The sequence below is a fragment of the Mytilus galloprovincialis genome, chromosome 1 (assembly GCF_965363235.1).
Source record: "Mytilus galloprovincialis chromosome 1, xbMytGall1.hap1.1, whole genome shotgun sequence".
Classification (NCBI taxonomy): domain Eukaryota; kingdom Metazoa; phylum Mollusca; class Bivalvia; order Mytilida; family Mytilidae; genus Mytilus; species Mytilus galloprovincialis.
The window spans coordinates 14,530,984-14,545,549 of record NC_134838.1 but is presented as its reverse complement, the minus strand read 5'-3'; the positions used below and the strand labels follow the sequence as shown (position 1 = coordinate 14,545,549).

General features: G+C 31.1%; 1 protein-coding gene across 2 annotated transcripts in view; it reads left to right on the top strand.

Annotated features, from left to right (window-relative positions):
* The window catches only part of LOC143066455 (endosome/lysosome-associated apoptosis and autophagy regulator family member 2-like), a 37,952-nt gene that overhangs the window by 5,007 nt on the left and 18,379 nt on the right, over positions 1-14,566 (top strand). The window contains exons 2-9 of one of the 2 annotated variants that reach the window (XM_076239378.1): positions 5,178-5,304; positions 6,508-6,718; positions 7,201-7,357; positions 8,209-8,301; positions 8,788-8,899; positions 12,230-12,379; positions 13,778-13,863; positions 14,267-14,552. In XM_076239378.1, the coding sequence (XP_076095493.1) occupies positions 5,178-5,304; positions 6,508-6,718; positions 7,201-7,357; positions 8,209-8,301; positions 8,788-8,899; positions 12,230-12,379; positions 13,778-13,863; positions 14,267-14,552 (1,222 nt within the window). Of the gene's footprint in view, positions 1-5,177; positions 5,305-5,498; positions 5,541-6,507; positions 6,719-7,200; positions 7,358-8,208; positions 8,302-8,787; positions 8,900-12,229; positions 12,380-13,777; positions 13,864-14,266; positions 14,553-14,566 lie in introns of those variants that run through there. The other variant, XM_076239382.1, reaches the window with a different exon arrangement.

Here is a 14,566-nt window from a genome sequence, read left to right as displayed (position 1 = left end):
CAAACAATATTTTAATTTAGGCCTAACTGAATCAGTAACGAATTCGGTATATATGTTGTTCATATTGCATCTATACATTTGTATATATTGCATTTAAACCTTATATTCCTTGGCAATTCCCATGTCAAACACTGTTTATTTTTCTAAATTTTGATTTGTCCTCCATTGAATTTTTATATTACAACATTTACAATCGATGTATAAGGGTGGACTAATTTTGGTAGATTATCAACATGATTGGAGATGTCAATACTTGCAATATTTTGATCTTGTTCAAATTTGTTTTGCATATATAACAATTATAGACTTGTGAAAGTCTTATTTTGTTTTGTAATAAAGGGAGACAACCCATGATTTGAAAACACAATTTTATAATCTCCATGCAAGAGTCAAAAGCATAATAAGACTGATTTATACCTGAGCTGCTACTGAAAATAGAAGCAACTTAGTCTTTTGATTATGAATTTTCTAGAAGCATGCATACAATTTGCTCTTAATGTTAAAGGTTAATTAACTTTAATAAATTTGAAAGCCTTGAGCATACAGTTATTATTTCTACTGGCTCAATAATTTTTAAAGAATAGTAAAAAGCATCAACTTTATCCTTGTAACAAATAAGACATAATTATATATAATACAAGTACACACCCGTGATATCGCGGGTCCGTGACTGAATTAAAGTATATAACTATGCCTAAGCCTCATTTTAGTAATTGGTATTGTCATCTGATCTTTCTGTTTGAACCCGTCGACCTGGAACTTGTCAGTTATTGGAAATATTAATTATTTGGAAAACAAAAGATCCTGGCTATCCAGGAATGGAGTATTTTTTAATCAACAGCATTGTCCTATATTAGTTATCTTAGAAAGTCTTGCTGATTGCTGAATAAAACTACAATAGGGAACAATTTGACAATGATTGAATTTTTTAGTGTCAGTCCTTTGATTATGACCCGTGTATATAGCAAAATCCTAAATACACCGTTTGGTGGTGCGCCTGTCAAATGCGGAACGTACAGATAAGGTAATAGCTGAATATACTATTTTTATCGGTATCGGATTCGACCCGGAACTTGTTAATTATTGGCAATATTAATTATGCTGAAAACAAAAGGGTCTGGAGTGGTGTAATTTTTAATCTACACCATTGTCCTATATTAGTTATAGATAGAGTTGAATTCTTTGATTTGTCGTTTTTACCAGATGACGGCTGACAAATTGGACCTCGTAATTTTAGTATTATATATGTACATGTAAAGGTTATTTTCATATCATATCTAACAAATCTCATGGAAGGGATAGTATAATATAATATACTGATAATCACCTTTGCTTGCCTCCAGGTGATTTGTATTGTTTATTTTTGAAACACCTGTTAACTTGAAGATAAAAGGCATAAATATACAACATGTACTACAATTTACATGTGCCTAGCTTCCTGCTGTTACATTGATTTTTACATGTTATCTAAAGCCTCATGATTAGTAGCCAAAGGCATTTTGATTTTTTTTTTTGGACAAATGGTAGCAGCTCGGTCAGTTGTCCTTCACAAACATTTCACTATATTTTCTTGTCTACTTAAAATATATTTGATTTTTTGAAATGATTTAATGAAACAAAAACCTGTATTATATCATCATACTCATGATCAATATATTTACATTTAAAAAATGTTTAATGACAAATATTGACCATTCCGAAATATCAGATATTTTAAACACAAACTTTATTTAAAATTTAAACCAATAAATGACCACTAAGAAAGTCACACACTCACATGTTTTATTTACACAATTAGAAATACATGCAATCTCAACTTTAATAAATGCATATATGTTTATGAATTTTGCACTGTACTAGCTATATATATATATATGTGATGAATTATCATTTATGTGTAGACCTTCTAACTTTCCAGATCTTTTCCAAACTCTCCCAGAGGTGTAAACCTGACTTCTGAAATACTCAATTATACAAACCTTCATGTATTAACTCAGAACAGATATTCATGGGAATTAAAATGGCACTTAAGCACACACATATATATTCATTTATACTAATTCAAAGTATTAGGTATAAATACATGTACGATATAAACATTTACAATGAAGTACAAATGTAACTGCAAGAGATTCATTTATTCCTCTTTCTTACAATGTCTTATAAAATTCCCAAAGTAGATTATGAGAAGTTTGCAAGAAATTGTTTTACATCTGTCTCTCTATTGCAGTGATTTAACTGGCACTCATTGTTTTGCATCATGTTCACCATTTACCAAATAGTTTTCAAAATGACAAAAGTTTTTCAAATCTATTTTGTCACTTAAAGTTAAATTTGGAAAGAGTAAAAATATTTACGATAAGTCTTTTAAATTAGTTAGTACATGTATTAACAATTATTGCTACTGTCTAGTATGTTCAAAAAGCTTTGACTAATACATATAATCAGTCTTCACAATAAACTTTCAAATCTACAGGCCCCGGAATTTTAATTGTTGAAAATTTTAGTTGGACTCTGTTGGCTTGTGGGGATGATTTTTACAGGCCCAACAGTAATTTTACAAACCTGGGCTACTGTGCCTGTGGTTCAGCGTGAAGACTGTATAATGTTCTAAAACACGGATTCTGAAATAAAATTTTAGGATGTATTCAGTAAGGTCATACAGCTGGAAAGACTGGTAATGATGCAGGAAAAATTCTATTAGAAGCATTTAATAGAATAATTCAATATTGTGTTTCAGACCAAATAATTTAAATTTCCTAAGATAACTTTTTTGATAAAAAATGGAAGTGATAGTAGAGGGACTATTCTTCATATTGTTTGTAAATGCTTCCAATTTAATTCAGCTTTCGTTTGAGCATGAGGAGAACATGTTGAAAAGAGGAATAAGTTGATATGCTGGGTGTTATCAGAAATCTCAGTCCAATTGAGCTGAATATCTCTAAAACAAGGGGGGAATGATATTAAAAGGAAGGGGACTATAATGATTAACGATGTATCTGTGTGGTGATCCAGTAAAACTGAACAGTAAAGATAAGAATGACAGGCTTTCCTTCAATCCTATTCCTATTGATATTTTTACTGGGGATTATAACATGCTAATATTGGTTATGTTCCGCAAGAGAGTTTTATGTTACTTTATCAATTAGGATTGGATACTTGTATTAGTTACCTTCTATGGGAGAATGTGATACTATACAATGTAATATTTCATTTCATTCTTATCTATAGTCTGATGGTCATATCAGAAGTAATACTGGCATTTATACAAAGTTCATTCCAATTTCTGTCTGTTTACATATTGATTTTTTCAAGAAATTTATCAGATAATTTTTTATTCAGCTTTTAGCTATGCAATATTCATGATTTATGAGTAATACTTTTGACATGTATGATCATGATAATATACATGAATTATGAAATATAATCTGTTTTATATTAGAATGAATTGGAATTAGTTTAAAAAAAAACTCCATTTATATCATTGCCTAGTGTTTTTAAAAACAGTATTTGGAATTTGGAACACACATGCATAGAAAAACTAATATCCATTTAAAGATTGGACTGACTGTGTTTTAAATAATGTACATGGAGTCATGGAGATGAAACTTTTTATAATTCAAATCAATAATTTTCAGTGTCAGCCATGAATTTACATGAATAAAATCAGGTTTTAAATATATACTGAATCTTAGATTTCCTACTAGTTAAAAGCTTTTAAGAAAACCATGTATAGATTTATTTTTAGAAAACATGTATTCTTTAAAAGGAAATTACCATGTTTATAGAATGTTTTATCATTAAGTTTGTTAAATAAGTGAAAGTTTGTTAAAATGCCTGTGGAGTTGACATTTACAGAAATGTAGATCACATCACCTTGCCTGAAGGTCCTTGTAACTAATTGTCCTCATGTTCGGTGCATTGTTGGTCTGGTAACCTATAAAGAATATTTTCCTTCAAATAAATTTAACTAATAAGTACAAAATCATGATTTATATATAGGGGCTAGTTTCTAAATCAGACTAATGTTAATGACCTTCAACATGTACACAATTTATAAAAACAGAACATATACATGTACATACATGTATGCTTCAAAATATTACCAGCAATAGTGGAACATGCATGTATTGGAACCTTAATTTTCTGAATAAGCTCATTGACTCTCATTTATTATAGTTTTTTAAGGGGTAAAGATTACATTCATATTTTACAGATTTTATCACAACTTTTTTGATATTAAAAAACAACATGGTCTATTGAGCACAACATTCTAAAGTATACAGTTACTATCCATGAACATTTGCAAGAAAACCAAACAAAGTTACTCAGTTTCAAATTGTGCATTGTGCAAGAATTTAGTGTATTTCATGTATATGATTTGAAAATATTGATGATGTCATTGTTAAAGTATTTTAAAACAGTTAGACATTTTTGTGAGAAATTTTTTGCAAAAATAATTCAGATAAACAAAATCAGGCCCAGTAAAAAAAAGCATGCATGTATCATACACATTTAAATGAAAATAATTCCTACACATAGGTGTAAATAAGATTATTGAGCTTGATATACATATAGATTATTAGTCTGTAAAACTTCTGATACACCCTAATTTGATAGTCAATTTTATAGAGTTATGAAGAGACATTAAGGTTTTATTGTTTTGATGTTCAAAGTTAGCATATGTTTAAGAGTTTAGTATAAAATTGAGAATGGAAATGGGGAATGTGTCAAAGAAACACCAAACCAACCATAGAACAGACAACAGCAGACGGTCACCAAAGATGACATCCATTTTCACTGAACTAGTACAATTTATTATTTAGGGGTCAGCTGAGGCCCACCTCTGGGTGATGGATTTCCCAATTTCCCGCTGTGTTAAAGACCCATTAGTGACCATTGGCTGTTTTATGCTCTTTAGTCAGGTTGTTGTCCCCTTGATAAATTCATAATTTTCATTCTCAATTTTAAAATATATGACTTTAAATAAACTATATATATGTGGAGGAAGGTATAACATCTATTCATGTTGTATTTAATCTACAAATAAAAAGTGTCATAATAAATTTTACCCATTTTCATATTAAAAGAAAAAAAGAACTCAGAAATGATAATTAAACTAAAAAATATTACACAAAGTAATAACTACATGGTATAATGGTATTGTTTTGTTGTAGGGAGATTACCATTTTGAATATACAGAATGTGATAGTAATGGTGGCAGATGGAGAGTCCAAGTACCAAAGAAACCAAACTCCTGTACGGGTGGAGCACCACATCCTGCTGTCAGGGGCAAAAGTTGTGGTAAGTTATTAATACTGAGTTATAATAAACTCCTGTACTGATGGAGCACCACATCCTGCTGTCAGGGGCAAAAGTTGTGGTAAGTTATTATTACTGAGTTATAATAAACTCCTGCACTGATGGAGCACCACATCCTGCTATCAGGGGCAAAAGTTGTGGTAAGTTATTAATACTGAGTAATTACAAACTCCTGTACTGTGGAGCACCACATCCTGCTGTCAGGGGCAAAAGTTGTGGTAAGTTATTAATACTGAGTAATTACAAACTCCTGTACTTACTGTGGAGCACCACATCTTGCTATCAGGGGTAAAAGTTGTGGTAAGTTATAGATACTGGGAAAAGTCTTGGATATACTTGTTTAAATGAATTAGATGAGTATCATTCCCCACTGATCTATACATGTAGGATATACTTGTTTGAATGCATTAGATAAGTATCATTCCCCACTGATCTATACATGCATGACATGTAGCAAATCATTACTATGAGACTGAGTGTAAGTGAGTTATGCTTGTTGTTATACTTCCTGCTAAAATGACATTTTTTTGTTGGTTAATGATTGCACTCCCTAGGAGACATTCTTTTCAAACACATGGCTCAGAAGATAAAAAAAATATTAAAATGTAACCCTCTCTGAATTTTGGTTATTAGCAGTTGAAAATAACCCATTGGCCATTGGCAAGAACAATCTGCAACAAAAAAATCTTTCTCTTGTCATGATTATAGTGTAACATCATGAACATAGTTTCTGGGGGAAAGTGGTAACAGCAAAAACACTAGAATATCTGTACTGCATTGTTTATTAAGTTATTATCAACCTGATCAATATATATTTCAAATTATGCTTTTGACCCTGATTTCAAAATTCACCTTTAGCTTACAGTTGTACATGGAATAATTGTGATCTGAACATTGTGTCCTTTGAGGCAAATTCTTGTTAGATTACTATTCTTTTGTTTCAGAAATATCAACCAAAAAGGGGAATATGAGTTTCCTTTTTGAAATGTTTATAAAATTTTGCGGGAAAAAATTATGATTAATACCATGCCAGTTTGTACTATACTATGTCTGGCATGAAAACTATGTGTACAAATGGTGTAATATAGTTTGAAAATGAAATATTGTAAATGAAAAATTAGGATTGATAAATGTAGCAGTGAAAACAAAGTATATTGAATTGTAGATTATGTATGTTTCTTGTAGATTTTACATGTGATAAAGGGCAGTATTTAGATATATCAGGAGACCAGGAATGTAAACATTGTCAATCTGGTACATTCTCACTTGGTGATGGCATCAGATTTGAAAATTGGGAGAAAATTCCAGAAGGATTTACATCTACAGCAGAATCATTCAGATTCCGCCATTTTGAAATGGGAGAGGGAGAGGATGAGGACACGGTGAACTGCTCAAGGTTAATAACTTTATCAAATCATTCTATTTGAGTATGCCTTTGAAGCCTATATAGAATCTCATAACAATATTAGATATATATACAATAATTTATAAGGAAAAAATCGTCTTTTTATAACAGTAATACTGGTTGAAGTGAAAACAATAATTTCCTTATCAATCAAAAACTGTACTATAACTAATAACTCAGTACATAGTATATAATCTTGATATGTAGATGTAAATTTATTATATTAAATAAACTCACATAGAACATAGTGCAATATCGGCATCAGTTTTGACAAAAAATGAAATAACAGTTTGAACTTACATCTTAAATATATATAATGATTAGGTTTTGAATATCTCTCAGGCACATCCCAACAGAATATCTGTACTACATTGTTTATTTAAGTCATTATCAACAAGTACTGTTGATAATTTAGTATATATACATGTATTTAATTGAATACTTTTGTAGTAGGTATATAATCACTTTTACAGCAATGCATTTACTGCCAAAGGAAGTTATCTATCTGTAACGCCAGGTGATTGCAATGCTCAGTTGACATACTCTGTAAATCTAGTCAAGACAGGCTCAGTTCTGTTTGAGTTTCAATATCCCGAGGAATCAGAAGGGTCTGCTTTGTTCCATTTTACAGTAAGTTTATAAAGTGTGTTTAGAAAAAATAAGAATATTAGATATATTCAGTAATAATTACCTTAGTTTTTTAAGGAAATTATATTCATGATACATGATATATAAATAAATCTTTCTGTTATTATTTTATGAACTAAAAGTGCAATTATTTAATTTGTTTCAAATAAAAAAGACAAACACCATTCCACATAACACTACACAAGAAATCTAATAACTTAAACTCCACTGAAAACTGAGGATGAACTTTGATTCTCCCACATGGAGTATGCAGTTTCTGCTTTGAAATCTGCTTCACAAGTAGTGGCCACAACAAAAACAAATTCTGTTTAAGTCAGTTTGATAGGTACTATTTGTAAAAGATCAATGATATTTTCTAGAAAGTTGCATTACTATCAGTACATACAAATGTATCAGTTTGAAGACTAATTCAGGGACCTGCCCCTCAGATCATGGTCCAATGACTTTCAATTAATTACCAATTTTCAATGTTAGGTTTTCTGCTTAAGTGTGCCTGAAATGTGTATTGCAATATGAATAAGCAAAATCATTAAACAATTTCAGCTGCCACATTCTTATTTGTAAGCAGTATGAAATTTAGTAAGATAATTAAAACAGCAGAAGTCAATCACATGACATGACTCAAAGTTTGCTTTTAGCAATTTATTCATTTTTTCCATGTTATTGAAAATATTTGTTTGATTGTCTGTACTTTTGGTTGACAATTTTCACTCACCAAACCTTTTTATAATGATTGCCAGGAAAAGGCATATCATCCACTCTTGGAACAGTTTTTACACTTAAAATTCTATTGCATTTAAAAATCTGTATGAATTAATTGCTTCTTTTTTTAGATTCAAAACGACCAATGTGAATCTGATTTAGATCATTCACACAAGAATCAGTGGCCATCAAAAACTAAAAGTGGAGCTTGGGGACACATTGGTGTAAGTAACAGCAAAAAAGTTTATTAACCTGATTTTTGAAATAAAAATTGGTAAGTGGTTTTGGGATGTATGCCAGCCGGCAGCTGTCAAACTGTGTCCATTTATTAACATGAAAAGCTTTGAACATTAATTAAAAGGGTATAATGTTTTTTTACCTGTCTGTCAGTCCTGTTCTTGTCAATCCAACTCCTCTGAATCCATGCAATAGAATTTCATGAAACTTTGGTGATTAAATGGACATGCCATGTAGCTATGCATACATTAGGCGAAACAGTTTGATATATATTGCAGCAAAAAGGGATTGTGCATTAGAAGCTAACACACACATCTTTAAAGTCACATGACTTTTCGTTTTTAGTTAAGAATTAGAAGTCATCTATGCTTTTGCTTATAAGTATTAATAACTTTGGTATTACAGTAGATTTGACAAGTATTATAGACTCAGGATTGCCTTGATTTAATCTACTTTTATTTCTTTTTTAACAGACCAAATTGGAGAAAGGCTTAAATGTATTGAAATGGAGAGTAGTGGGTATAGGTTCAGACAGAAGTAAAAAAACAGTTGCACCTGTACTGATTAGAAAAATTGAAGTTACAGGTAAACTAACATGATGTAGGAGACCAGGAAATAGAATTAAGTTATTGTCTGGTCATCCATTTGTCCGTCTGAGCATGTGTCATTTGTAGGTGAGTCAATATACTCACACCATTTCAGGAAGGTTGTGATAGTTACAGCTATATTGTGCATTATAATGGTGGAAAGATTATTTGTATAGAAAATGTAATTAAATTATCGTTTTTAAGACCATTCCAGGATATTGATCAAGGTTATGACAGACATAGATTGCTGATTATGTTCCACATTTAGTATACATTTTAAGTGTCATAGTTATATGTCTAGCTCCTTTTGTTCATATTTTACTTCCATATTGAAATGTGAATGTTTATTATTGTGACATCTTCTTTGTTTCTAGTTACTGTGGATTCATTTATTTTTGTGGATTACTTTAACGAAAATTTGCATGTTCATGGATATTGAATTTTGTGGTTTTGCCGGAGTCTGCATTCAGATAAAAAAATTAGTGAAAATAGAAAAATAGTTTTTGATAAACATTTAATTTTGCAGTTCAACTGTATCCACGAAATCCACAAAGGTTGGTATGTAACAAATAATAATGAATCCACAGTATATAGAATATATTGAACTAATATAGATAATACAAATTCTAACATGACGTCCTTCAAACGCTTTGAGAACATACCCGTGGTAAAATATGAATATATTTCCTGGGCTGTTTCGATCCTACTCCCACGTCATATGCTTTTTATACGACCGCAAAAATTTTAATTTTTTGGTCGTATATTGCTATCACGTTGGCGTCGTCGTCGTCGTCGTCCGAATACTTTTAGTTTTCGCACTCTAACTTTAGTAAAAGTGAATAGAAATCAATGAAATTTTAACACAAGGTTTATGACCACAAAAGGAAGGTTGGGATTGATTTTGGGAGTTTTGGTCCCAACATTTTAGGAATTAGGGGCCAAAATGGGCCCAAATAAGCATTTTCTTGGTTTTCGCACTATAACTTTAGTTTAAGTGAATAGAAATCTATGAAATTTTGACACAAGGTCTATGACCACAAAAGGAAGGTTGGGATTGATTTTGGTAGTTTTGGTTCCAACAGTTTAGGAATTAAGGGCCAAAAAAGGGCCCAAATAAGCATTATTCTTGGTTTTCGCACAATAACTTTAGTATAAGTAAATAGAAATCAATGAAATTTTAACACAAGGTTTATGACCACAAAAGGAAGGTTCGGATTGATTTTTGGAGTTGAGGTCACAACAGTTTATGAATTAGGGGCCAAAAAGGGGCCCAAATAAGCATTATTAACAGTTTAGGAATAAGGGGCCCAAAGGGTCCAAAATTGAACTTTGTGTGATTTCATCAAAAATTGAATAATTGGGGTTCTTTGATATGCCGAATCTAACTATGTATGTAGATTCTTAATTTTTGGTCCAGTTTTCAAATTGGTCTACATTAAGGTCCAAAGGGTCCAAAATTAAACTTAGTTTGATTTTAACAAAAATTGAATCCTTGGGGTTCTTTGATATGCTGAATTTAAAATTGTACTTAGATTTTTAATTATTGGCCTAGTTTTCAAGTTGGTCCAAATGGGGGTCCAAAATTAAACTTTGTTTGATTTCATCAAAAATTGAATAAATGGGTTCTTTGATATGCCAAATCTAACTGTGTATGTAGATTCTTAATTTTTGGTCCAGTTTTCAAATTGGTCTACATTAAGGTCCAAAGGGTCCAAAATTAAACTAAGTTTGATTTTAACAAAAATTAAATTCTTGGGCTTATTTGATATGCTTTATCTAAATATGTACTTTGATTTTTGATTATGGGCCCAGTTTTCAAGTTGGTCCAAATCAGGATTCCATATTAAGTATTGTGCAATAGCAAGACATTTTCAATTGCACAGTATTGCACAATAGCAAGAAATATCTAATTGCACAATATTGTGCAATAGCAATTAATTTTCAATTGGAGTTATCTTTCTTTGTATAGAATAGTAGTTGATAATATATGTTGGAAATTTGCCAGACATGACTATGATGTCATTTTCTATTTTTATTTGCCAATAACTTTATGTAAATAACTTCATTGGAAATTTGCCAATATAAAATGTTGCTGATGAAGCTTTTTTTCCTTATCTTATCTAAAATGTTTTTAGATAATGTATGTTGGACATTTGCCAGACATGACTATGATGTCATTTTCTATTTTTATTTGCCAATAACTTTATGTAAATAACTTCATTGGAAATTTGCCAATATAAAATGTTGCTGATGAAGTTTTTTTTTATTGTTTTATACAATAAAGAATGTATATTCACTTTTACTACCAACCAATCTTTACCATTCAGTGATAACAAGCACTTTATTTTACATTTTAATATTTTATGATGTATTTAAAAGAGTAGTTATTGTTGCAAACTCCATTAGAAATTTGAATTGATATCAGTTTTGGAAAAAGGGAAACGGGGATGTGAAAAAAGGGGGGGGGGGTTAAATTTTTTCTCATTTCAGATTTCATAAATAAAAAGAAAATTTCTTCAAACATTTTTTTGAGAGGATTAATATTCAACAGCATAGTGAATTGCTCAAAGGCAAAAAAAACCTTTTAAGTTCATTAGACCACATTCATTCTGTGTCAGAAACCTATGCTGTGTCAACTATTTAATTTTAGATTTAAAAAGTTTGAAGAAGAAATCTTTAATTGATTTGTAAAATCTTGACATTTCTTTTGTGTAAAAAAAAACCATGTACCGGTAATGTCAAAATTTGATCACAATCCAAATTCAGAGCTGTATCACGCTTGAATGTTTTGTCCATACTTGCCCCAACTGTTCAGGGTTCGACCTCTGCGGTCGTATAAAGCTGCGCCCTGCGGAGCACCTGGTTTATGAATGAGATACCCAATGTCATAGAAAGATGACGTAGGAATATAAGCATTTTACGGGAAAATACACGCTTGTAAAACGAAAATAATCACAAGAAAACTTAAACAAACGATGCTAAAATGTGGTATAAGCCATATTTAACATTTAAGACATATAAGTAAATTATCATTTAAATTCATTCAAAACTATCTAGATACGTTATTGTTAATAGTTTAAGCATGTCACTAATTCAGTTTGTTCTGTTCTTTTACGCCAATTTAATAGTGTGTATATTTACCTCCACCTCAGGCGCCTCGATCCAAAAGAATTGCCGTATTTGTCTTATTAGAATCAAAATAATTCATGGGGGCTTGAATATATCGTGATTTTACCACGGGTTGTCCCTTTATGCTGATATTTTACCCTTCGCTGATGAATTATTTCTTAAATATAAAATGGATAAGTAACTGTTTTTGATATTGTAGGTGTGGGTTTTACCTCAGTATGTGCACCATGTAAAAGTGGGACGTACAGCAGTGAAGGTTCTGAAATATGTACACCTTGTAAACCTGACACCTTTTCCAAACCAGGAGCAGATATGTGTAAACCATGTAACCCGGCTACTGAATATTCATGTAAGTATATAAGATATTATGATGCTGCTTATGGATGTTAAAGTAAATATAATAGAAAAACATAGGATATGGAGTCTCCATCCAGGACACAAAGTCAGTTAATGTACAACATCAACAAAAATCACACACAAAACAAATGAACAGTGCTTTAGGTTATTGTGAATAAACCACTTAATATGAGAAAGAGACTCCATATTATAGGATTAAACAGATTTATTCTAGAGGTTATTGATGTGTAAACTGGGGCGATTAACTCACAAACTGAATAAAAGTCTGAATTCCAACTACTCTCCATTTCAATACATTTAATCCTTTCTCCAATTTGGTCTGTTAAAAAAGAAAAGAAAAAAGTGGTTTAAATCAAAGCAATCTTTAGTGTATAATACTTCTCTGATTTGTAATCCACTGTTTTACCATGGTTCACAATACATTTAATTATAGTGAGAGATAACTACTATTTTTCAATCTGAAAAGGAAAGTCGTGGGACTTTAAAGATGTGTGTGTTAGCTTCTAATGCACAATCCCTTTTTGCAGCCATATAATTATTTCACCTAATGTATGCAAAGTCCGAACGACTTTTATGTCAAGTTTGTAAGTTAGAGACCTGGTTTACACATCAATATTAACCTGTAGAAAAAATGTGTTAAATCCTTATAATTCTTCAGCCAAACATACGCGATTATCAATTAACAGTTTTTGTTTGATGGCTACTATATTTAACATCAAAAGCAGAATAGCATGTTACTGAGGAGTACGCCGCCATCTTGACTTTCTAAAAACCATAAGTGTCCGATAAATGCAACATAATCTAAAATGAAACGGCACCTACCTCAAAAACTTCATTTTAATTAGATATAATCTGAATTTGAAGCGTACAAGTAACGAAATAATCTTTCGGTTTTTCAATTGTATGACGTCGTGTTTTGTCATGACGTAAATTCGCCAAATTATTCGTGAAATTTCCCAGAATTTTATACGAATCTAAACTTGATGCATTTGCCATTCTTTAATGCATTATTTCTTTTCTGTTATACACGCATTGAAATAGAAACAAGTCTGCTATTATTTTTCAATCTCAATTTGCTGAAAATCCTGGGATCCCTTTATGTATTTGTATTGCGCATGAATAGATCACATTGAAAGTAGTTTCGGAAACATGGTTTATTGAAGTGTAAACCAAGGGAAAAAGTGTTATAGACGAATCCTGTTCAAGTATTTATAGATTTGCAAATCATATAAAAATTATGAACAAATGACCGATTGTTACCAGGAGGAATATTGCATATAGATTACATGTATACAAAATTGAAGATTGCAGGATAAATATTATGTAATAGGGAACCTGCATTCAATTAAAAAGTATTCAATGAAGAAATACTGAATGTTTCTATTTATAGATGAAGGCGCTGGTGTTTGTACCCAGAGACCCCCATGTACTAAGGATGACTACTATCAGATCCAGTTACCATGTGTCAATGGAAAGGTGATGTGTAATCATTAAATAAATTATTGATATATAAAAAAAGAAGATGTGGTATGATTGCCAATGAGATAACTCTCTGTAAGAGACCAAATAATACAGAAATGAACAGCTATAGGTCATAGGTCACCGTACAGCCTTCTTTTTGAGATGAATTACGATAATTATCCTGTTAGTATTAACGTTTACCATTATCCTTCTGTCAGCCTGTCTGTCTTCATGACACCAGCTAATTAATTGTTGTGTTCCTGTTAAAATGTAAAATGCATAGCTGTGTATTTTATTTGGATAAACTGGATTAACTGACTAATTGTAAATCTGTGAGATCAAACTAAAATCTGAATATTAAAGTAAATGATTAATTTAGATTAAGTGCAAATTTTTAAAAAATATATAATGTTGACAGACCCAGAAATCATTTGAGTGGATACAACCACAAATATGTCGTAAAGATGTACCAGAGTCCATTCAACTGCCTGGTAAAACTGATGCTGAAGACTGTCCACCTTGTAACCCTGGAATGTTTCTATCTAAGACTGCTGGATGTCAGTATTGTCCAGATGATCAGATGTCGGATGGAAAAACACCATGTCAGAAATGTCCTGCCTCTACTTCACCTGACTTTAACCTAGAAATGAATTGGTTTAATACAATGCCAAACAACATGTCATCTGAATGTATACTTTTTTCTGGTAAGGTTTTATAA